The sequence below is a fragment of the Enoplosus armatus genome, chromosome 23 (assembly GCF_043641665.1).
Source record: "Enoplosus armatus isolate fEnoArm2 chromosome 23, fEnoArm2.hap1, whole genome shotgun sequence".
NCBI lineage: Eukaryota > Metazoa > Chordata > Actinopteri > Centrarchiformes > Enoplosidae > Enoplosus > Enoplosus armatus.
The window spans coordinates 7,139,763-7,165,491 of record NC_092202.1 but is presented as its reverse complement, the minus strand read 5'-3'; the positions used below and the strand labels follow the sequence as shown (position 1 = coordinate 7,165,491).

The 25,729-nt window shown below is 41.1% G+C and overlaps 2 protein-coding genes across 4 annotated transcripts; both read left to right on the top strand.

Moving 5' to 3' along the window:
- The first annotated feature begins 1,326 nt into the window (after positions 1–1,326).
- ponzr1 (plac8 onzin related protein 1) lies at positions 1,327–8,343 on the top strand. The gene is made up of 4 exons (XM_070929974.1): positions 1,327–1,427; positions 3,195–3,305; positions 4,061–4,206; positions 7,463–8,343. The coding sequence occupies exons 2-4, from the start codon at positions 3,197–3,199 to the stop codon at positions 7,598–7,600; spliced, it is 393 nt and encodes a 130-aa protein (XP_070786075.1). The 5' UTR covers positions 1,327–1,427; positions 3,195–3,196; the 3' UTR covers positions 7,601–8,343.
- Positions 8,344–12,867: 4,524 nt separating this feature from the next.
- On the top strand, positions 12,868–23,410 carry LOC139306063 (active breakpoint cluster region-related protein). Of its 3 annotated transcripts, none has more exons than XM_070930024.1 (22): positions 12,868–12,989; positions 13,191–13,303; positions 13,929–14,033; positions 15,318–15,548; positions 17,378–17,485; positions 17,569–17,623; positions 17,707–17,759; positions 17,905–18,042; positions 18,119–18,240; positions 18,434–18,590; positions 18,692–18,811; positions 18,919–18,994; positions 19,261–19,356; positions 19,585–19,659; positions 19,861–19,955; positions 20,331–20,432; positions 20,701–20,864; positions 21,090–21,229; positions 21,540–21,674; positions 22,080–22,185; positions 22,311–22,452; positions 23,238–23,410. In XM_070930024.1, the coding sequence occupies exons 1-22, from the start codon at positions 12,938–12,940 to the stop codon at positions 23,337–23,339; spliced, it is 2,487 nt and encodes an 828-aa protein (XP_070786125.1). In that variant the 5' UTR covers positions 12,868–12,937; the 3' UTR covers positions 23,340–23,410. The 3 variants fall into 3 exon arrangements, 2 of the variants coding, with proteins under 2 accessions (XP_070786125.1, XP_070786126.1); XM_070930025.1 differs by having other exon boundaries at positions 12,923–12,989; positions 13,197–13,303; XR_011599390.1 differs by lacking the exons at positions 22,311–22,452; positions 23,238–23,410 and having other exon boundaries at positions 21,094–21,229.
- The last annotated feature ends 2,319 nt before the right edge of the window (positions 23,411–25,729 follow it).

The window sequence follows — 25,729 nt, the reverse complement described above, 5'->3', positions numbered from 1 at the left end:
ACTTCAGTGTGCCATTTAAACTAACCCACAGAGCAGTGACTGAGTAGTAGCCACAAGGGCCACTGAATTGGCTACAGCCCCCCTCTCTGTGAGGGAGAACAGGTGGCAAGAGTCCCCTGAGCTCAACAGCTCAACCAGAGGTGCTGTTGCTGCTCTGTGGGTCTATGTACTTTAACAGGAAATGAATGAGAACCAAGAGAATATGCACACGTGACCAAACTAGACTGACGAATGTAATGAAGTTCAACACGGTGCATCACAGTGTGTGGTAGGGTCATGCAGAGAGGGAAAGTGGTCAAGGTACAGTAGCTGGGATGGGCCAATCAGGTGTGCCATTTGTAGAGGGAGACATCAGCCAAGAAGTGTCTGTACACATCTACACTGTCTTGTAAAATAGTGACAATCATCTGTGTGGGTTTTCCAAGGGTGTGGCCCCCACCTGACCCCTTGGACCCCTTGGACCCCTGGGCCTGGATACATGTTTGGTAGTGCACCCATGTCATGGTCTGTCCTCTGGCGCCATCGTCAGGCCTCACTTAAGAGCAGCCCCTCATCTTTTTCATCTGTTGAACAATTTTATTTTCTGCTGAGCAATTCTCACCACAGCCTCACGGGGTCGCGAGCGTGGCACAAGTTTCAGTCGTGTTGGTTTTGCCCCTCCACAACCCACAGACCTGCAGGTGGTGTTATTTTGCTGCTGTCACGTGATCATCTTTGGATGAAAAAAATACAATTACTTTAGAAACTAGCCATAAAAGACACTTATTTTGCTGAAAATAAGTTCACCTCTCCAAGTCACTCTGAAAATGTGTTAGCAGGTGCGGTATCGTAAATCCTGCATGTGAATGCAGCATCCCTCCTGGAGCCACACATCTAATATTTCTGACTTTCTTTATGCTGCCAAACTGTTCATCTTTTGTCAATATTCTCTTTCTTTGATCCGGGGTGAGCATAATGACCCTACTCACAGTATGGCAGCCATTCTTTGAGCTATTTAATGACCTCCAGGTAATGTTCCTGTCATTTTACACAGTTTGTAGTAAATTAAATTAATCTGAATTGTTTTACCGTCACTATTTAATTCAGTTTGTGTGTGCACCACATGGACTGATGTGCACTAGCGTCCAGTTGTTGTACTTTATATTTCCTGCTGTTTTCAGTTGGTCAGTCTGCTGCAAAGAACTTTGAACTTCACTAAATAAAGTTTGATCAGTCGATATCTCGGGTCCTCACAACGGCGGTATTTTTTTTGTTACGTGCCTGTGGGTGGGTGGAGGGCAGGCTTAGAGAAACAGAAACCGAAGAAAATCCGACTACGAGATACATAAATTAGTGGCGCATCTCCCTCCTCTTCAGACACATGGAGCATTAAGTGCTGAACTCGACACTTTTTTTCAGTTTTCAGAGCTCCCAGAACCAAAGAAAAGGTAAGAAAACGCTTTTTTATGTTTGTCTAAATAGGGCTATAAACATTATTGGGCTGATGTTGACCCTGTGGTGAGTTAATAACAACTAATTAAATAATGTATTCCAGCCACAGACACGGATTTATTTTATTGTAGCTAATTCAGTTTCCAGTGGCAGTGATAAAAACAGATGAAAACACTCAGCTCAAAGTAGAAAAGAGCAAGATGCTGTGAGTTTGTGCCGTTACTTGCAGACTTGCAGCACACAATGGCCGACGTGCATGACCACCATTACTTTCCATTCCTTTAGAAAACTAAGAAAACATGTCTATTAAATATGAAATCGCCATTACTGTCAGTTCAGTGATGTTATAACGAAGCAAAAAGTCTTGCTTTATCCTTTTACCCTAATACATTTCATTAGCTACATTTACATTGCAATTTCAATATACACTAAAATCATGGCAATCAAAATCAGGCGCATTTGGACACATTATTGAAAGCTTTTCACCTAAATTTGAATAATTCCCTCTGCACAACTTTAAGGAATACAACTTTAAGCTAGTTAGCTAATGTTAGCTAGCTAATTGATCCTAATTCAGCAATTAACCTAACAAGCTAGCAACATTATGTAAAACTATACAACACTATGCAAAAGCCCATACTTTTTTGTTAGAAATTTAAAAACAGAGGACTGGGTGCAGTTTGTGTGGAAAATGCTAAATGACAAGTACATGAAGCAAACAGTGTCTTAAATGACTTTAAAGTGTTATTTATAACGCAAAATGAAATAGCCAGTAGCTATAACGTTATGTCATCAGCTAGCTTAGCTAACAGTGTGAACCACGGACTTCTGAATTTGGCTCTAACGTTAGTTCGCTAGCTAGCTAGGGTTAATCTACCTGAAACTTTTATGTGATGAAATGAAAGTATGAGAAACTAAACACAAGGTTTAAACCGCCATTAGGATTCAGAAACACACAATATATAGTTAAAAAAAAATAGATACATAAAAATATAGTGCTTGAAATCCCTATTTGAATTTTCCAGCTAACCTTAGAGCTAGCCAAAGATGAAGGTTAGTTATACTTGGTTAGTGCTACACACGAACATGGCGTTAGCTGGTTTCAGATTTGGCATAGCTAGTTGTGTGTGAACTGTACACACAAAGACATTCAAGCGATATCAGTAAAAGCTACAAAATGTATTGAAAAATCTCTGACAGTAGAAATATGTACATTGTCTCACGGTATTTATTGTTATGTCGCCCAGGCATGCCAAATGTGATTAGTGAACACCTCATTCCACCTCATGTTGGTTGGGGTTGAGATCTTGGTTGTCCACATACTTTCTGTCAAATGTTACCAGTCTGAATACTGTTAATGGTTTTGGGGCGTGAGCGTGGAGGTGCTGTAACTTGTCCCAGCATTGTGCATTGACATTCCATCACAAGGATAACTTTGATACCAGCGCATTCACAACCACTCTGTTTCAATTGTCCTCTTTAATGTGATTGTGCAAAAAGATGTAGTCATGAACATAGAGGTAAAGCTAGTTGTGTGTGAACAACATTTGGTCTTTGTTGTAGCTTACATGAATCAGAAAACACCCTGAGAAACACGTTACAGTAGCAACACTGTGGACAGTACAGCTTCAAGCCAGTGTGTGGCCTTCCTCCTGGCTTAACAAAGCATAGAAAAGCACTGATTATAATCCAGCTATTCCTGTGTATGGAGCAATCCCCTGTGCCCCTTCTCAGTGTCTCCATTTCTGTCTTTTATCCTCCAGACATGGCTGTCCACCAGCAGCCAACCCAGTTGGTGACAGTGACCCACACCACCCAAAGCTTGGGGACATGGAGCACCGGCATCTGCGACTGCTGCAGTGATATGGGCACCTGTAAGTCAACCCAACAAACATCACTGATTTTGCTCAACAATTTGTGTCATTCATCACCACAGACCTGCTGTAGGTAGAGTTAGTAGAGGTAATATTGTCATTGTTGCGTGAAATGTAAACCTTTTGACTGCTGTGCAACTACGCTCAGTGATCCACAACCTTCACCAGCAGTTGGAGTTTGCCTAGTTGTCATGGAAATAATAGCTGTTTAAATTTCCATTTTTCTGGACTTTTTTAAGGGCTTGATCTTGGAAACGTTAAAAAAAAAAAAAAAAAATTAAATTGGATGACTGTTTTAAACCTTAGTTGGTTTCAATTAATTAATGGTACCAAATACTGATTTACATCTTAGAAATACACTAAATATGAGCTTTTGCCTTACTTGACATTGCCTTTTTTGTAACACTACCATTATTATTAAAAGCACAATAATCAATTTGATCATAATTTGTTATTTGCAAAGTTTATTTAATGCATATAATTGCAGTATGTAAATGCGGCATGTATTTACTTCATTGTGCCCACCCCACACCTCTGACACCAAACCTTGCCGAGACATCCTCAGGGTTATTTTGTTTACAACTGTTCTCACAGGATGAGTTGTATAAGTTGTAAGTGTGAAACTGGTGAAGTTCCTCTTTAAATTGAGTTGAAGAACTGAAAGGTCAGTATTCTGGGAAATATCAATATTTCAACACAATATTCTTAATAAAGTTCATATATTCTTCTTTTTTCTCTTCTCTTCTGCCCTCAAGGTTGCTGTGGTCTTTGGTGCTTCCCCTGCATGCAGTGTCAGACAGCTGCTGACCATGGCTGGTGCTGCTGCATGCCGCTCCTGGACGTCTGTTGTGTGGTGTCCTGCATCCTCCGCTCCGAGATACGAGAGCGCCATGGCATCCCTGTAAGGCTGGCTAGGGGAGGTGGGGGGCACACATGGGGGCAGTGGGTGCACGCTGAAACGAAATTGAATTGGCAACTCTAGTGTCAGCTCACCCAAATTCTGAAAATAATTTTTTCTCACTTACCTCCCCTGACTTCTTCAGTGACTTTGATTTTTGTCTTGCTTCTACATATAGGTACATGAAGAGATTGAGAGTTTATATTGTAAAAGTGTGGTAGTTTAATATCTCCAGCTGAATCACAACACAACATGCCTGTATTGGACATCCAGTAACTAAAGCTGTAGCTTTGGTGCCCTTTGGACCAATAAGTATAATTTTGAAAGTTTGAGTGCAACACCTCCTCAGTTTTCTCTACCTGATTACTGTACATTTGCCCACAATTACACAACAGTTGTGGCATACCAGTTTGTGTAATTTCCCACATGCCACAGTAGAGAAAAAAGTAAGTAAAACAAAAGTTGCAAGGTGCTGCACAATATAAAACAAACAGACAGGATAGAAATAAACAGACCAAGAAAATAAAAAATATATAAATACAAGGAATATAAGTGAGTTTTGAGAAGTCTTTAAAATGTCAATTGAATTGGATTATCTGAGTGAGAGATAAACTATTCTAAAGTTTTGGGCCAAATTAAGACAGCAAATCCTCAGTCTCCACTCATTTTACGCAGAGCTCTGGCAACATCCAGTACACACTTATTAGTAAACCTGGGAGATTTTATGTTACTATATCGGCTCAACAGTTTAGAAATGTACTCAGGGTTGTCACAGTGTTGGTAATATACTGGCTCTGTACTCCTGTATTTATTGTTCAGTTACCATACCATGCAGTGATACTATAGGACTCAAATTGCAGGATATGCAGCAGTAAAATGTCAGAAAAGCTGCAAGGAAAAATATAATAGGTTAGTGCAACATGTACAGTATATCAGGGAGTTGGTAACCAGGTGCTAAAATATGTGAGATAGGAAGGAATGGAAATATATTCAAATACTCAGAGCCTAATTTATTGTTGTCGCACAACTGCAGTAGAGGAAACTGCAGACTGCAACCCACAGAAAGTTAACACCTGATCCTGACTGTTTTGGTTCAGTGCTTTCATCAGCCTTGTTTCCTTGTTTTAATAAAATAAGCTATGCACACTTCCTCAACACCAAACGGCAGACAGACAAGTTGGCGATAAGCTGGTGAAACATAGTGGAGCATTTAGCAGCTAAAGAGACAGATATTTTTCTCAGGGATGGAGACCAAAACAGAGGTAAAAGTAGACTATTGGTCTCACGTTCACCAGTTGAACACAAAGATGACTCCAAATGAATGCTAACGTGGCTCTGTATCTGTCTGTTGTCACAGCTTGTTTCTGCCTCCTCTAAGTGGCAAAAAGAAAATGGTTAGTTAACCAAATGATTAACCAAATCAATGCTGCTGTAAACCTACTCCACTGCAGCCAGCCTCATGTACAGTGCATCCGGAAAGTATTCACAGCGCTTCACTTTTTCCACATTTTGTTATGTTGCAGCCTTATACCAAAATGGATTAAATTCATTTTTTTCCTCAAAATCCTACACACAACACCCCATAATGACAACGTGAAAAAGGTTTTTGAGATTTTTGCAAATTTATTAAAAATAAAAAACCTGAGAAATCACATGTACATAAGTATTCACAGCCTTTGCTCAATACTTTGTTGATGCACCTTTGGCAGCAATTACAGCCTCAAGTCTTTTTGAATATGATGCCACAAGCTTGGCACACCTATCTTTGGGCAGTTTCACCCATTCCTCTTTGCAGCACCTCTCAAGCTCCATCAGGTTGGATGGGAAGCGTCGGTGCACAGCCATTTTCAGATCTCTCCAGAGATGTTCAATCGGATTCAAGTCTGGGCTCTGGCTGGGCCACTCAAGGACATTCACAGAGTTGTCCTGAAGCCACTCCTTTGATATCTTGGCTGTGTGCTTAGGGTCGTTGTCCTGCTGAAAGATAAACCGTCGCCCCAGTCTGAGGTCAAGAGTGCTCTGGAGCAGGTTTTCATCCAGGATGTCTCTGTACTTTGCTGCATTCATCTTTCCCTCTATCCTGACTAGTCTCCCAGTTCCTGCCGCTGAAAAACATCCCCACAGCATGATGCTGCCACCACCATGCTTCACTGTAGGGATGGTATTGGCCTGGTGATGAGCGGTGCCTGGTTTCCTCCAAACGTGACGCCTGGCATTCACACCAAAGAGTTCAATCTTTGTCTCATCAGACCAGAGAATTTTGTTTCTCATGGTCTGAGAGTCCTTCAGGTGCCTTTTGGCAAACTCCAGGCGGGCTGCTATGTGCCTTTTACTAAGGAGTGGCTTCCGTCTGGCCACTCTACCATACAGGCCTGATTGGTGGATTGCTGCAGAGATGGTTGTCCTTCTGGAAGGTTCTCCTCTCTCCACAGAGGAACTCTGGAGCTCTGACAGAGTGACCATCGGGTTCTTGGTCACCTCCCTGACTAAGGCCCTTCTCCCCCGATTACTCAGTTTAGATGGCCGGCCAGCTCTAGGAAGAGTCCTGGTGGTTCCGAACTTCTTCCACTTACGGATGATGGAGGCCACTGTGCTCATTGGGACCTTCAAAGCAGCAGAAATTTTTCTGTAACCTTCCCCAGATTTGTGCCTCGAGACAATCCTGTCTCGGAGGTCTACAGACAATTCCTTTGACTTCATGCTTGGTTTGTGCTCTGACATGCACTGTCAACTGTGGGACCTTATATAGACAGGTGTGTGCCTTTCCAAATCATGTCCAATCAACTGAATTTACCACAGGTGGACTCCAATTAAGCTGCAGAAACATCTCAAGGATGATCAGTGGAAACAGGACGCACCTGAGCTCAATTTTGAGCTTCATGGCAAAGGCTGTGAATACTTATGTACATGTGATTTCTTAGTTTTTTATTTTTAATAAATTTGCAAAAATTTCAAAAAAACTTTTTTCACATTGTCATTATGGGGTGTTGTATGTAGAATTTTGAGGAAAAAAATTTATTTAATCCATTTTGGAATAAGGGTGTAACATAACAAAATGTGGAAAAAGTGAAGCGCCGTGAATACTTTCCGGATGCACTGTACATCTTAAGTATCAGTAAATATCCTGCTAAATTAAAAAAATGTGGTTGACTGCAATACTTTCAGTAGGATTAGTAAATACTGTATGTTTCGGCAGTGTCATTCATTTCACAGACTGTTGGATTTATCTCCTCTCCTCTTCCTCTCCTTCTTCCTGCAGGGCTCGTGCTGTGACGACTGCTGCAAGTTATTGTGGTGTTACCAGTGTGTCTGGTGCCAGATGAATCGTGAGCTGAAGATCAGGGGAAGCCGGCCAGCCAACACCTCCGTGGTCACCACACAGGTCATCAGGGGATAGGACGCAACCGTTTTGGTTGTGTTTTGAGGGCATATGACATGTTTGCCAAATAACGTACAGTCTACTAGTTATTTTTCTTAATGTTCTAGTGATAAATACATGCAAGAAAAGGTTAGTTCAGTCTATACTGTGATCAATATGAGGTGGAAGACAAAAATGTAGCCTACAACCCCATCTGTATACATTTACACATCACCTGTATACTAACATTTAGCAGTTAGCACTGAGCATCTATACGTAGCATAGTAGTGATCTGCCGCTTGTAATGCCTAGATTTTGCTGTTTTTAAGAGTTAACCTTGCTGTTGGAAGCCTTAGATTAAAACCTGTTAACTTGTTAGCATGTTGTATGTTATAATATTGTATGATGTCAGGTCAGGTTCCTGTCTGATGATTGTTTGATTCACGCTGGCCAGTAAAATATTGCTATTTCAGTTGATTAGCTCCTCTCACAATCAGATTCCTCACGTGAGTGAAGTTTAACCTGTGTGAAAAGACACGCATGTAATATCATATATTATCGTAAATTACCAATAATATGTCTTCATACATCTGAGACTTTGGATGTTCTTTCGTGACACAACACATCTCAACATCTTTGCCTCAACAGAACCAGCTAAAACTCTCCAGTTGAGTTTTGTTTCACTGCGTTTTGATCACAAACATGTTACGGTTTCTCACTTCTTTCCTCTGTCATGATGTGAAATGTTTTCGATACATGTAACATGAAAGGTCTGATTGGAACTGTCGATTACTGAGTTATATCCTGGTTTGACACCTGCGTTCACACCACAGGACAGATAAGAAAACTGTTTGAGATATTTTGTCAACACTATCTGCAGATGATTAACAGGTTCTGTGCAACATGTCTGCACAACATCAACACTCTACCTTAACTTGGGTCTCAACGCACCAATCTGCAATTGGATCCTTGAAATTGCACCAAACCGCCACCAGATAGTCAGACAAGGCAATAACTCATCCTCAACCTTCATCCTAAACAGCGAGGTACCTCAGGGATACTTACTGAGCCCACTGTCCGTGCATGTACCTTTTACACGATTACAACATTTGCAGATGAAATAGATTTGCATGATCACAACCAGTAAGTACAGGGGAGGAGATGCGGAACCTGGTGGGATGCTGCGAAGACCACATCCTGACAGTCAACACTAAGAGAGCAAAAGAACTACGCGTTTATATAGATTTCATGAAGTGGAAGTAAACATGCTTCAGTACCTGCACATCTGGATGTATGTGAGCAATATAGCTGAGGGTGTGTAATGCAATCATTCCTCTTGTATGCTGGGACCAAAGTTCAACAATAGTCTCAGCTTTATAACAGCATTTCTTAGCAATGACAGGTTGTAATATTTCTGTGTAGACTGTTACAGGAATGGGGGCTTCAGTGCGTCTACAGTTTTATTTAATATATTGCCATTGTCATTTTTATTTCATGACTATTTTGACATGTTTTATGTTGTTTATTGGCTTTTAAAATCTTTGATATTTTTAGCCTCGCTAGCAACATATCTCTAAGGATGGCAATGTTGGTTGGCCCACCACTTTGGTCCAGACTGAAATATCTCAACAACTTTGGATGGATCACCATAAAAGTTAGTACAGACATTCATGGTGCCCAGAGGACGAAGCCTACTGGCTTTGGTGATACCCTGACTCTTCTTCCTCTAGCGCCACCATGAGGTTGGCTTTTTTTAGTTGAACTTTCTACAAACATTAATTTCCCCCTCAGGGTGAATTGCTGGTTTATGACCAAATACCTACAAAACTAATGACATTCCCATCAGCCTCAACTATACTTGTTATCTTTTTGCTGACGTGGCTGTTAAGCTGACTGCAGTTGCAACAAAACTTCTGTTGCTGTGGATGATGAAACTTTCTCCTTCTGTCTGAACAGCTTTGTAGTGACAGTGATGATGACTATACTGACGATAATGATGATGACAGCAGAGGTTGTTTCATGCCATCAGTGTGGGAGTTTATTTAATATTCATCCCTGATTTAGTTTATATATGTTTGAAAACACTGAGGAGAGTTGCAGCTACAACTGAGGGGAGGAAACAAGGGAAAAGGGGAACATTTTTCTTTGACAAACTGCAGACACTTGTGGTATAAGACTAAACATTTGGGACCTGAAGTTTTGGCAGAAAACATACATCCAACTATCCTCCAACCCTAACAAAACGCTTCATAAGGCGAGTTGAGTGTCTTGGGTAAACCACGTAATCGAAAGGAAAAAACACTGAGGCTAAGAATTTCCTGTCTGCTGTTCACACAGATACATGTAATGTGATAGTTTCTTAGTCCATGTTTGGGGACGTCTGTTGGATTCTTCTCTAAAAAATTAGGGCTGGGATTCTGTTAAATTGCCATTACTAAATACCTTAATAGCCGTTTTTAAATCATTATGTTTGTGTGTTTGTGAGCTTTGGCACAAGTGAGTATTTCCTACCTGAAGCTGAGAACAAGTGATACTGACAGTGTTCTCTGGTAGTTTTAACCACAATGCCACAAACAGCCAGACCCACACAGATGCACAGAGTTACCATGCAAATGCTAAAAGAATTTGTATTAAATCTATATTCCTGACATTTCTCGTACATGTTTATCTTTAAATACAGCAGACAGAGCTATTTTGCAGTAATTGATCAATCATTCACTGTATCCTCCTTAAACTGGCTTTATGAGAAATGTGATTTGGTTCAACTGGGCCATTTCAAGCACATGTACTTCCTTTAAGATCACATTTACAGGTTCAAATATTGGTTACTCACCAATACACTCAGGGATAACGCTTAATTTTACTTGCCTGTAATTTCAGAATAGTTTCCCTACAATTAGTACCAAATGATATACGTCTTTTCAGGAAACCTTCAAGAAAATGATTAAGAAATTACAGATAAAGAAAATTGAGCGTTACCTACACTTCAAATAATGTTATGGCTCCTTTCAGCACTGAACACAACACATACACATACATGTGCTGCACACACTTGCACAGTACAATTTGAGGGCAGGAAATGTATAACTGTAAAAAATCTGGGTGTGTTCCTTTATTCTGGCCTTTCACTTCTTCAATGTTGTTTCATTCAGCCAAGAAATGCTTACAAGTTACCGTAATGAGTTCCAATTTAGTTTCATAGTACTACTACTACTACTACTACTACTACTACTACTAATTATTATTACTACAAATATGATTATAAATCAATGATTTACATTTTTTTGTGTTTCCTGCCACTGTTTTTATTGATAATGTTAAATAACGCCTCCCCCATTTTATTACATATTACTTGCCACGTTGCCTCCGTCTGTACAGTACTTGTGTGTCACTGATAATTGCACTTATATGTTTCCCAAGACCCTGGTAGTCTGGTAATTGGGGACAGCTCTCCTCTATAAGGAGTGCTTATCACAGGCTTGTGGCCTTCATCGACTTCTGCTGTACAGTCAAGTCCTTTGTGTCTGTTAAGATGAGGCAGTTGGCCAAGTGGCCTTGAGCTCTGCAAACTCCCAGTTATTCTCCAGTATCCAGTTAAGTTTCAGTTTCCTTTATCTGGAAAAGTGTTGAGAAATGAGACAGTGGGGTTGAGACAGGGCTGTGTGAGGAGAAATATGTGTGTGTGTGTGTGTGTGTGTGTGTGTGGGCGGAGAAGCCACGCACACACTGTCTGTTGAAGTCCATTAGATGATGAAATTTAAAACTGATTCATAACATGGATTGGAGTTTTTATAAGTTTACTCACTTGGGAATTTGGCAATGTGGAGAAGGTGCCCCCTGCAGGAGGAACAATCTGGCCATAATAATGTCAGGTGCTCTCAGATATATAGTATTTCTGATCGCATAACAAAGTGGTATGACTGGGAGGTATCATTTTGTTGTACTTTCTGTTTTGAGTTTTGCATTTAATCAAGACATACAGGGAAGAAACATCAAGCAAAGGTGTATTTTTTTTATTCAATTGGATACAAAACAAACAAAAAAAAAAACCCACATACATGCAGAAATCACACATATACAACTCCTAATTTGACAAACAAAAAAGCCAAATAAATAAATAAATAATCATGCTCGGATATTCTGAAAATAAGAGAGTTGCTGTATTTGCAAGTTTTAAGAAGAAGTTCATATAGTGTGGTAGTGGTATAGTAGTAGTAACAATGGAGCACATGACTACTTGTGACCACTTATAAACACCACACATTATTCATTTGTAACACAATGTCTGTGAATAGATCTCAGATTCATGTGGTAAAAAATGATGTATTGGGCCTTCAAACTTTAAAACAATGCAACACAAACAATGTCCTTTGCTCTTACAGAAAGAGTGTCATTGACCCCAAGCAGTAGCAAAGTGGTTACATGCTCCGACAGGAAATATCTGAGAGCCTCAGTGGTGTGGTGGTGTTAAAATTGTCACATGCTGAGAGAAATTGTGAACTGCATCAACAACAACCACAAGTTAGACACAAAACCAAGAATATCAGCGCAGATGAAGCTGTGCTAACATCTGTTTTACTGCAGAGGGCAGCGTTGGACCATAAAAATAGTCTCTTAGTTCTATTTGACACCATTACACACTAATGTAGGAATATACAGCCAGTATTATAAATCATATAAGTGATTTAGGGCTGCTAGTATATTTATTTTTATATTTAGTTTATTTTTGCTGCTAAATGCTTGTCATAAATGTCATTTTATTTGTTTAAAGATTTACAGGTTCAGCTAGTACTATATATTTGATGTCCACAGGTTAATATTGTATACAATGCTATTACCATTTATATTTGCTTTTCAATTATTATTTAAACATTTAGCTACAAGCTTTCCATTACCCACCATGTGAATTACAACTGCTGATGTGTGGTAGCATATTGCACACTGTCAGTAGTTACAATTAAACGCTGGCAATATTATTTTGATTTGCTTTATGTTTTACATTTTTATCACTAGACTTATGCACATTTTTAAAACTTGTAAACAGATAACAGCTAGTAAAAACTACATACTGATCATTATGTGGTCTGTGGTCAAAATTGAAATATGGTATAGTCAAACAGCAACCAGTTAAAGTAAAAAAACAAAACAGCCAGTATGTTGAAATGGACACATTTAGAGGAAGTGAAGTGCAACAATGGGAATGGATTAAAAAGTCAGGTGCCAGCTCTTATTGGCTTTTACAGTGTTTCACACAGACAGGAAGCTGTATATTCCCCCTAACAGAAAGAGGAAGTTTTCTGTCGCCAGCCGAGTGTGTTCACATGCTGCGTCTCCAGAGCTCAGCCTGCACTGTGAGGGGAAGACCTGCGAGCTCCAATGGACGTCTACCAGGACGCTGTGCGTTATCTGGAGTCACAGCATGTACCAGGTGAGGGAAAGAGAATTTATGAAGCATAAAGCAACCTCAGCATTAGTCATTTACTCATTTTACACCATAATCTCTTGTAAAAGCTTTTTGTTCATTTAGAAACAACAGTAATGGTTACACATTTAAGGGGGAAGCAGAACTTCTTTCATATTACTACCACATAATACTACATACTATGTATTGTGTGTGTCTGTGTGTCAGTTGTAGTTGAAGCAGAGACTGATGTCCTGGAGGAGGATGTCTTCCAGGAGGAGGCAGAGTCCTGTTTCCTCTCCCCTCTCCTCTCGGAGAGCATAGACTTCCCCGACACCCCTGTGAGTTTGCAGTCCTTTGGTAACATTAAACGTCAGTCATCCGTGTCACAGTTGTTCGCTGTGAAGTATCTTGGCAACTTCGATAAAGAGGCCTTTCAAGTTCTCCCATCTACCTATATTTTAGAGCATTTTGAAGAATACCACATACACAATACATGGAGCCACATATGCCCCCACTTCAGACTTTATTCTCATGTTCTGTCGACATTGGCTTTCTCGATGGGGGTCCCCACTGCTGTGTGTGAAATGATAATGATAATAATAAATGCCTTTAATGATTGTTTTTCATTTCTTCTGACCTTATTATACCCCAGTATGGAGAAAAATATTGAAGAAGTAACACTTCTGTTTATTTGATGAAAGTGGCAAAATACAGAAGTGACTATAAAACTTAACACTTATTACGGCAAATAACAAAATATTTATTTATGTACATAAATAAACATGTTTTATGGCCTATGCATGAGCAAATATATATATTCCTTTTGTTTGCTAAAAGGAATTTAGTGTGATCCTACATAGTGCTCCCTGTTTGACCTCTTATGAACAAGCTGTTGTAAAACCCCAATAACATATATCAAATAGACTTCTCTGGGATTTGTGTTGTCGAATGTTTGTGACTCAGACGTTCTGCAGCCCAGAGGAAATGTTGGAGAGGAGGCTTGTGGTCCTGAAGTGCATCCTGGAGAGTGAGGAAGTTTATCTCAGAGAGCTGGAGGCCCTGCTGATGGTGACAAACACATATACACATGAAAATAAAGTATTGCAAAACGAAATGATTGTTATTACTGTTAAACTTCCCCTTTGCTGTTCTGCTGTCACCTCATGAAAAAAACGACATGCTTTTTTTTCATGTAGCCTAAACGAATCAGCAAGTCCCTTATTTGGAGTTCAACTTGCTCTGCAAAGACAGTTTCTCATTTTACATGAACAGACTGGAGGTCATTCCTTTGTTTTGTGTGTGTTTACTGTATCTGAGTGTGAGCAGCATGTTTTTCGGCCTGTGGTTGTTGTTGTTGTGTCGTAGAGATTATAGACAAGATTATGTGCAGCACATCCAATTTAAAATGTAAAAAACCTATGTTTAAAAACAACAATTTAATTGCCTGGCAACTGGTAACCAGGAAATAGTCTGGCACATACTGTAAGTTATCTTATGCTAGCAAATGCTAGCCTCCCATAAAACCACAACGTAACTTAGATTTTTTAACAAATTAAATAAACAGTATATTACATGTTAACTAGTAAGCAGATTTTGTTACATTTGGACAGAACCAGGCTAGCTGTTTCCCTCTGTTTCAAGTCTTTATGCCAAGCTAAGCTACCCAACTGCTGTCTGTAGCTTCTTATTAACTGCACAGACATCAGAGTGGTATCAATAATCTCATTTAACTCTGAGCATATTTCCCAAAATGTCAAACTATTTCTTAAAAAAAAAAATACATTGCTATCATTAGCCTTTAAATTGCTACTCAATGAGAGCATAAAATGCTTAAATCGATCAGATTTGGATAGACTCCTGCTTTGAGGCTATTCCTACTCCGGATAAGGGTAGAAATAGATTGAAGGCAGGAAGTGACTGGATGCTTTCTTTGTGAATTTCTTCTTTCGTTTTTCTCTTCTATATATAGCAACAGCAATCCCCTGTTTCCTCATTCTTTCACACTGTGACTCATCTAACCCCAAACCCCCCCCAAAAAATGTGGATGTGAGAAATGAATCAGAAAGTTGATGTTTTGTCTGGGAATGCCGTGTTTCTGTCTGTGCTGTTGTCGCTCTGCATGTATCATTGAGTGGGTGTGTATACTCTTCGTGCTGATATGCTGTGTGTGCTTGCTGTTATTTAGTGGTTTGAGTATATGTGTCAAAGTTTAGAGGCTGGATAGGAACTGTGAACTCGAGTCAGTAGGTTCACACTTGAGACACTGTTTTTATTTATCTTCTACACACTAGCTTGTTCTTCTCACCTCAGCTTATACAGCTCAATGATTTGACTTCCTTTACTTTTCTCTAGCCCATGAAGGCTCTGTGGGCCTCAGCCGGGACCTCCCAACCGGTTCTGTCCAGTCGGCAGGTCCACACTGTTTTCTACCAGGTGCCTGAGCTCAGAGACATGCACCAAAGCTTCTACTCTGGCCTGAAGGCCCGGCTGAGCGCACACTGCCAGACTGAACTCAGGCCTGGTGAGGAGACAGAGAGCTACACAGGCTTTGAGCTGATGGTGGGCGACCTGTTTCTGAAAATGGTATGTTCTCTGTTATCTGTGTTAACTTTTAGTGCCTGTGTCCTGTGTTATGCTTCAATTAGAAATCTACTTAGAAACGGTGGATTCCCCCTCATGTCCGTGACACAGCAACCGACATGAGGGAAGCCATTCAATGCAGAAAGGTGACAAAAAGCTATGACAAAAGTTTCTGGACCATGACGTAACATCATCTTACTTCCTCCTCCCTGTTTCTTATGCAGCTTTAAAGCTTTGGAGAGTGAATATTGGACATTGCATTCATCAGTGGCCAAATTAATGTTCACCACAGCAACTTTATATAGTCATTGTGTGTTTGAAGCTTGTTCCGTTGTGTGGCCAAAAATTGTTTATTGTGTACATTTTTGCAAGTATAGCATACTATGTATATATTGTTTTATATGAATAAAACCAAACCAACATTTCAAAGCAAAGATTTTAATTAATGACATTAACGAAGGGAAGCCAGTGAACCAGCACACACGCTGCAGAGACTTGAAACTGGTAAATGAGCAGCCGTTGTCAACGTTATTTGTTCCACCTGTGCTTCTCCTGCTGTGAGCGTCTGCTTTGGAAAAGGCCGGCCTACAGGGAGCGATTCCTTCATGGGCATGTTTCTTTAAGACTCACCTGCTTGCCTGGACACGCCCTAATGACAGCCTATAAAACACCTGTGCTTGGAGAGGACTCTTGATTTCTACCTGAAATGTGTGAGAAGGGGGTTAAAGCAGAGCGACTCATCAGGCTGTGCTAAACTAGTATTTCTTGTGGTTGTAAAGAGGGAATGAATGAATGAACTGAAAACAAAGTAGTGATAACATATTGAGGAGACAGAGTCCCCTGTGTTTTGAATCTGAACCTTCAGTTTATGGTCTGAACACGGTCTTTGTCAGGATTTTAAAACTAATATTCAGGACGTGATCTCAGTATCCACAATGGTAGCTGTGCCTGAGTCTGAAGCATAGAGCACCTACGATGTTTGCTGAATCACACACACTATGTGGGTTGTTTTTGTAACTTATATTCGGATGGAGAAATGAAAGCACTGAATGACATCTGTCCAATGGTCCAATCACAGAATGTGTCTGTACGTCTCATGAATGTAACCGTGCTTCATTATCCTCAGTGGTCTTACTACATCATTTTAGTACAGTGGCTTACAAATTGAGGCACATTACGGGGGAGGGAGATGTCAGTCGAGCGCAGTTTGTTCAGAGAAGAGGCCTAATCCGGGAAAAGTGAAAACACCTGTGAGTTTTCACCGTTGGCTTGTAGGTGCTGCAGAATGATTTGTCAATAATAGGGCAGAGATTCTCAAACGTATTCTGTCATGCTGCTCCTTTGTGATTTCACACATTTATCACTTAACAACACCACACACTGAGTAGATTTTTATTGAAATAACTTCATGAACTGCATGTTTGCTTGGAACGCTGCTTTCTGGATGAATCTGACTAACCTGAATCTTGCTAATCTCGCTAGCATCAGAGCACTCCTGTTTATCTATTCAGATTCATAAGCTGTTTTCACAGCAGACATTTTGAGCAGGAAAAGTTCAGGTGGAACGAAATAACACCAACAAAGGCAGCGCAGCAGTTAACAATGTTATTAGTTACAACTTTGTCACAGTTTCTGCTGTGAAAACTGGGAACCACTGACATGGGGAATAATATCTACAAATTTTGTGTCCAAAATGAACAGGTTACCTAACATTAATATATTATTTTCTTAGAGGTCGTGTAAGACATTTAAATTTTTCTAAATATTTTAAATCACTCAAAGAACCCCCCCCCTCCTCCTCCAGTCATCCAGCGGTTGTTCTGCCTCTGCAGGTGAACCAGATCGGTCTGTACGGCGGTTTCATTGAAAACTATGAGGAAGCAGTTGAAGTTGTTCGCAAGTGCACACAGTCAGACCCTCGCTTCCGGACCCTGGCCCAGGTACTACCACAGGAACAATTACTCTAACAAGTACAGGTCCAAGTCATCCTCACCTGTCTCCTTTTTATCTCTCGCTTCTCCAGAGCATGATGTCTAACAACGGCTCAGACAAAACTCGCACCACGTACACCTTTGAAGGTACATACTCTACATACTGAATTAGTGGGGTTTGTTTTTATAACTTGTCTGACAGGGTCTGATTGCCGTCTTTGTTTTTACAGCTCTACTGTACAAGCCTTTGGACAGAGTAACCAAGACCACACTAGTGCTGCGTGTGAGATAATACCTCAAATCCTGAAACTCCCAACTTCACCTCCATAACTGCTACTGTTTTCTGATCGCGCTCATCCTTCTTTTGCATTTCTTTTTCCCCCTCACTTGGCATTTTCTGACTTTGCAACCTCCCTGTGATCTTGTAGGACCTCCTGAATGCGACACCAGTGGATCACAGAGATTACACAGTCTTGCAGGAAGCTCTGAGATTGTCTCGCAGCTTCCTGTCTGGTGTCAACGAGAGTTCACAGTGCAAACGAGAGGTCACGCTCAGCCACGGCATGGTGAGGCTTACACTGTACCAAATCTGGCCACAGTGAACATGGAAAAGTGTCGAACTGCATGTGTGTGTTTCTCCAGAGGCGTCAGCTGATGCGTGACGACTTTGTGGTGGATGTGAGCGAGGGGGAACGCAGCCTGCGTCACCTCTTCCTTTACACCGACCTCCTGCTGTGCACCAGATTCAAACATGCAAGCAGAGGGTGAGCGTAGCGAGAGAAATGTGGTCTACATTTTGAGACCAGCTGTAACAACATGTGTGTGTGTGTGTGTATGTAGTATGTATGTCCTGTTCGTAGCTGTTTATGAGTCACTAAAAGCAATCCTTGTTACGGAATGATGATGTTTACTCTATGTGTCACCTCTGAGTAAACTGTGTCTTGGTCTGTCTTCCAGGAAGCAGGACCAGTACAGGTTCTGCTGGTATCTGCCTCTCGCTGGTCTGAAGCTTCGCTGGGTTGCAGACCAGGAACGTTCACCAGACACACACCTTCGCTTACACACCATAAGAACCAAGATGTACCTCCTCCGACAGCAGCTACGGCAACACACAGTATGTTTGTGCGAAAGAGACACGAATACAGAGAGAAGAGTGTGACCCAGTGTTTTTTTTTTTAACAGACGAGTGAAATATAAACATGTGTTTGTGTAAAGAAGGGGTCCAGGGGCATGTCTTTGGCAGCTCGTAGCAGGAAGAAACTGGAGCAAATGGAGCTGATGCTGCTCACAAACTTCCCTGTTTACAGACTGGAGCTACACAGCCCCAGCGGCAAGGTGCACACACACACACACACACACACACTGTAATATTGTCAGTACAGTTGCAATCTTGAATAATAACTGACTAAAATGAAAAAGCAACCTGTTTTGACTCACTGCAGAGTCACACCCTCCTCCTCTCCTCCCTGTATGAACTTGAAGAATGGAGAGAAGCCATTCACAAACTCACCACAGACAGTAAGTTCACAGATGGCGGCCGATCCGCACACTTCATTTAGCTGGACATTAGGGTTTCTGGGATGATTCTCCACTATTCAAGTACACACGTTTGTTTTAGTTTGGATTTAGTTAAGTATTTGTTTGGTATAATTTCCTTTTTATGGAAAGAACAACTATAAAACAGTTCAAAAACATAATTATTGCATTAAAAATGGAATGAAACAGAAATAAATGAATTAAACTATCATTAAGCTGATTATATTTGTTGTTTTGTTGTTGTTCAGACATTGAAACTGTCCCTCCAGACCTGCTCACCCTCACCAGTGCATGTGTGAAACTGAGAATGACCCAGCAGCCGCCGCTACACAGCACCAACGCTGGTACAACCACCACCTCTGTCCTCCTTTTCCTCACCACAGACTCACATCCTGTATCTGAAATACAACCCACCGACTCTGTGGGCTTTACCCTTTTTGATCTTTTTAATGCTGGTCTCAAACCTTTTCAACACTTTCTTTATGTCTGTCTCGTCTTGCTCAGTTTCTCTCTGGTTCAGGACGATTAAATCCAGTGAGCTTCAGGATGTTTTTGTCTTTGTCTCTCACCAGTAGAGAACGAGGAGTCTTTGTGTGGGACTCTGAGTGTGGCGATCCACTCTGCCTACGGCCTGCAGCAACCAGCATGTATGTTTAATATGTGATATCCTTTTTAAATTACACTAAATGACCTTTTTAAGTTGAAAACAATCACAAAGATGGAAATCTAAATTTACCTCCAACTGAGGAAGAAAAGGTTGGTAGGTCCTGAGGTGAACAGATCCTCTTTCTGAAGGATGAAGTAGAGGTCTTAAGGTCACTTAATGTTTGCTTCTCTGTCTTGTTCAGGTGCGTATGTGTGTGTGGAAGTGGATGGCTACGAGTTTTACGATACACAAGCCCAGACACACTCAGTCCACAGCCTCAACCCACACTGGGACCAGGTCAGAGTAAAGTTCTCTATTACAAAATAATTGACTGCATATTGGTCTTTAAACTTGACTAAAGGGGAGAAAACCTTTTATGGTCATGTAGGCAGATGATTTATCAGCCAGTCCAGGGTGGTAAATGACTTCTTCATGTCTAGACAGCATCCGACATGATGTCAGGCTTCAGTTCAACTCGCAGAGGATTAAAAAGTCGGCGCTGTGGCCGGACCAGGCAACGCTTTTAACATGATCAGCGGCAGTAAAATCTACACTAAATCCAACTGGTAGCCAGGATCAGAAGGCTTAAAATAAGACATGAATGCTCCTGTTGTGGCTTTGGGACACTGCTGTCATTGTCAGTGTTAACGCCGCCTCCTCTCTGTCGAACAGGAGCTGTCTTTCCAGGTGGACGGGGCTCAGGACCTGAGGGTGCTCTGTGTGAGTCAGTCGGACGGACAGGATGATGCTGTCCTGGGCAAAGCTTCTGTAATGGTATGAAGACGGACTGAGCTTCATCTTTATCATCATCCTGAAAAAAAATAGCTATGAAGCCGGGCATTAAACACACACAGCACAGAAGTGAACTACTGGCGATGAACTACAAAAATAAGGAGTGAAAGCATAAAAGCAATATGAAATATAGAAAGCTAGTGAACATAGTGGAGAATATCATCAGGGCCTATTATCCTTTCACCAGATCCACATCCATAAAACATTTTAAACGTCATGTCTGTTTCCTAATATATTGTGTTTCTGTCAGTTGGAATCTAAAACCCTGAACAAGCGATGGAGGAGGCAGACTCTACACCTCGGCCAGGTGGAGGTGACTCTCTCCCTGAAGTACTGCCCCCACCCGCTTGAACCGCCGAGCTCTGTAGCTCAACAACAGCCGGTCTTCGGTGTCCCCATTGAAACCGTGGCTCAGTAAGTCTTTGGAAAGTGATTTGTCTGAAAGCTGAAGTTCAATCCAGAGTTTTATTTCCCTTGTGTGCCGTTTTTTGAACAGCTAGTTTCAGAAGCGAGGCAGTTTGTTTTGTGGGAGAGTGGGCTGAAGGGAAGCAGAAGTGTGGCAAGAGTGGAATCTGAAATGCAATTAAACATCTGAGGTGTTTTGTTTTTCTTTTTTCAATACTTTCAATTCTCTGTCAGACAGGAGGGAGTCCTGGTCCCCCATGTGGTGCGCTGCTGCGTGGAGGAGCTGGAGAGGAGAGGCCTGGACGAGGTCGGCATCTACAGGATTTCAGGAGCCGCCAGTGACATCAGCGCACTCAAGGCTGCGTTCAACAGCAGTAAGACAGCTTTTCTGTTGCCATGTTCTGTTCATGTTGCAAGAGTTTAATTCAGACAGTTGTTTTTGTAAACTTACTGGGTCAAATGTGGAAGATTTTAACTTTTAGACTGAGAGTCTACAGCCAGGCCAGCTAATCACTCACAATGTTTTTAAAAAAGTGCAAAAGTGTTAGTAGCACCACTGACTAATAAGTTCTCAGCTGCTGGTCTACATGTTCAGCTCTATGACAAAGCGTTTTCTTGCGCTTGTAAGGAAGGAAGTGTGTGTGCCAAAAGAAGCCACAGTAACACCATGTCGCCCCCACTCAGATCTGCGTGAAGCAGTCACCAGGCTGAGATGTGCTGATGTGAACGCAGTCTCCGGGGTTCTCAAACTGTACTTCAGAGAGCTGCCTGAGCCTCTTATACCCACCGAGCTGTTCCAGAGCCTGGCCAGGACGCTGGGTGAGACAGAAACACATCCTTCACTGGAACCTGGAGGGATTCAACTGGGCTTTACTTTTATATTTTTGAAGTCTGGGGCAATTATACAATTTAGGATGCCCCTTTTTTTTAATGTACACAAAGCTTTACTCTACGCTTCCTGTCAATCACCTCACACTGAAATCTGCCAAGAATATAATCCCTCAAAACATTTAAGCATCATTGGCATGTCTTTTTATTTAGGCTGCTTTTGATGGTTTGGACAATCGTTCATTTCCAGCTTGTTTGACCTAAAATGTTCAGTAGAAAATGAGCTACTGGTATTGTTTTATAACTAACTCTAATCTTAAATTCAATCCTGTTAGTCTTGAATTGCCCTCTCAAGCAAAGTGAACTTTACATGTATGTGATTTCTGTCCCCTGTAGACATCCAGGACATGAACTCCCAGCTTGCCTCCATGTTGTCCCTGCTGCACTCCTGTCCTGACCCCAACCGCCACACCTGCCTGTACCTCCTGCACCACCTCCAACGGTCCGACAACAATCAGACAACAATCAGACAACATAACACCTCCTGAAAATAAATCAGCTGCGGTTATGTAGTTGGACTATAGTAGATTCTGCTCTTCATGTTTCTTTTTAATCATTTTCCTCCAGAGTCTCAGAGAAGGAAGACATCAACAAGATGTCTTTGAGGAACCTGGCTACAGTGTTCGGTCCGAGCCTCTTACGCCCCCCTGTGGTTGGACTGGGGCACGACGGCCCCACTGTGGATATCTCCCAGGAGGTGGTGGTTCAGGTGGGAATGATGTTTGTTTCAACAGTTAAACACAGTTGACAGTCATTAAACAGTTTGAGGCCGAATTTTTTGATTTTTTTTTTTAGCATAAATTCAGAAAAAACTGAATTATTTGCAGTTTTATATTTATTCTGTTGAATGTGATGGTTTTTTTTTTTTTACAACAAGAACATTTAAAAACTGTTTGAAAATGTAAAAGCTGCTGGAATAAATAATGTCAAAATTAAATAAAATACTGGAGTCAGCTTTTGAAATATCCACCAATAGTTTAACTGTAAACTCCCAAAGGTGTCCTTAAGTAAATACAGATGACGTGACCACAGTGTCCTCAAACGTAGCTACACACACAAAACCATTCAAATATATGGACTTATTTATTCTGTGCAATTAAGATTCTTCCTCAAAATAAGTCAAATATATTGAAAAAAACTAAAATGATTAAAAGTAAATGTCTTTAATATGACTACTCAGACATGATGTGTATTTTGATGCCATCAGTACGAGAATTGTATTCCCTTTTTTTAAACTGGTGGATATCTGATTGTGGTAGAAACTCTTCATATATAATGCACAATATAATAAAATGAAAACTTGTAAAATAATTCTCTTTACTGTATATTAAGTTTGGCTTTTATTTAGGCAAAGAGAGGTGTTGAAAAGTGTCTCAGTGATCTACTTTCCAGAGAAACTCAACCATAGCTGCCGGTTAAATGATACTTTACAAACCTTTGCTATATATTGTGCGGGTGTGTGTGTGTGTGTGTGTGTGTGTGTGTGTGTTTCAGGTCCAAGTGGTTTTCTGCTACCTGCAGTGCAACAACCTCCCTGAAGCCCAGACGTCTCTGCCACATGACACAGACGCTGAAGAAGAGACCACCCACATATGAGACCACCGTCTGAGTCACGGCGGGCAGGAAATTCAAATTGTGTGACAATAAAGTATTTATTGATAAAAATATGGACTTGTGACTGTGTTTTTGTGTATTTTTGTCACTTTTTGCACCTTCTGAAACTCCAGTTTTCTGTTTTAAAACTGAACCATGTGAAACATTTAAATATAAGCATTTTTTATTTAGTGCTGTGGCATTTGTTGTCCGACAATACAATCACTTCTTCCAAGAGCTACGTTGATCCTCAAAGACCTGCAACTGAACCTAAAGATCCCACAATGTACATTTGCTGCATTATAATTTACAACGAAAGTTAATTTGAAGTGAATAAAAGTGTAATGTGGACACACTTGATCAACAGTATATATGTCTAACATCAATATCAATAATATGTGCCCAGGACCCCGTAGACGGCAGTATTTATATACTGAGGTGATTATCCTGGAGAAGTAAAGTAAATTTAATTAAACTGTCCCTTCCTAACACAGGAAGAACAGGCAAAGTTCAAAAAGTAGTAAAACTCAAATACTTTTTGTGGTACAGTGTTCTCTGTATTTGCACAGGCAGATGGACTGGGTGGCACAGGGAGTGAGGTGAAGTAAAAATGTGTTTGAGGAAAAATCAGGGGTGCAGATGTTGTAAAAAGGTCAGGGGTTGCCTCCCCGAGCCTGAAATCCAATCGGTCACGGTTCAAATCCAACTAGACGGAGTTCACCCGAAGTGTACGCCCCATAAAAGTCATTCACACACACATACACAACATGTTCGACCCATCCACGCCACAGATGGGAGTCTCTTTTCAACCACAACACCTGGGCAGGCCCGAGCTTGTGTTACCCCCCCCCCCCAACCTTTTACCCCAAAACCCCCTCCTCACTCTTTTGATCGCTAATCCTGAACCCTGACTCCAGCCCTCCAGTACTAATAGACTGGGGACTGAGTGTGGACGCCATAACAACATCCAGAACAAAACCAGAAAGAAAATGGCGGGATCACCCTGCTGCCCTCTGCGTCATAAATCACCCGTCGCCTCGAACACGGTGGCTGCCAAAATAAAGTCCGGCTTGACGACTACAAAGACAAAATGAGGTTCAGACTACGGACTACAAAGCTGATGAAGGCCTGAGACGTCCCAGACATTTGTGACCAAAGACCAGACGACTGGTCGGCACCTGGAGCTGGTGGGAAACTTCTTACAGGAGTCAGTTTCTGGACATGTGACAGCACTTGTTCCATGCAGAGTTTTACCAACTGTCTTGTCTGCAAAGATTATACAGTAATGTCGTTTATGTGGAAATTCTTATATTGAGTCATTTGTATGGACCTGTTTTTTTCTGACCTTGACTTTTTTGTTAAGGTCAGGTGAATCAGCCGGCTACGAGCGTTTTTTTAAGTTTCCAAAGCTTTTCATATTTCATATCATCCCATGAATCATGACATCTATTTTATTCACAATTTAACAGACTTTTGCAGCACTTTTGACTTGACCTGCCATAGATGTATGGCTGGTGACCATCCAGTTATTACCAAGTTATACCAAGTTATTCTCATGAATTGTGACCCATTTCATCTTCAATTGAACAGACTTTTTGTAGATGCAAACAGGTATTATGTTTGATATAATAGGGGTGAATCCCCTCTGGACTATGGAAGAAAGGGGGTTGAATAAGTATCAACACTCACCACTATTGCTGAAATTATTTTTATATGATATGTCAGAGTTTGAGGCTTTTTAAAGGCGCCATTTCATCAACTGTTGTCATTCTTGAAGATTGATTTTTACTGGTGGTTTAATTAACATGGTTTTCCCTGGACAGGAAGTGTATGAAAAACTGTAATCTAAATAGTAACTAAAGCTGTCAAATGTAGTGGAATAAAAAGTACAATATTGAGTTTCACAAAATGGAAGTACAAGTACCTCAAAGTTGTACTTGAGGACAGTACTTGAGTAAATGTACTTAGCTGGCTTCAATAGGACACACTGAGCATCAGGACGCAGTGATTTTGCTCTTGAAAATAACATTTCACTCCGTTACTTTTGGCCATAATTTGGAGGAAATTTAAAACAGTAAAAGCTGCTGGTGTGCACATGTTTGTAGTATACAGTGTGTATATATAAGTGTGTGTGTGTCTGCATGTGTGTGTCACGATGTTGCTGCCCGGAGCAGTGCCATGCTTGATTAGTCCTAATCTAGCTGGGAGTCAGGTTGCTGTGTCGGCGGCGTGTCTGTATGGAAGGCATGCAGGCTGCGGATCACAGGGATTGACCCTCTGCCTCTCAGGTTAACAGAAGCCCTGTGTGTGTGTGTGTGTGTGTGTGTGTGTGTGTGTGTGTATGTTTGTCTGTGTGTGTGTGTGTGTGTGTGTGTCCTGAAAACTTGTGTGTG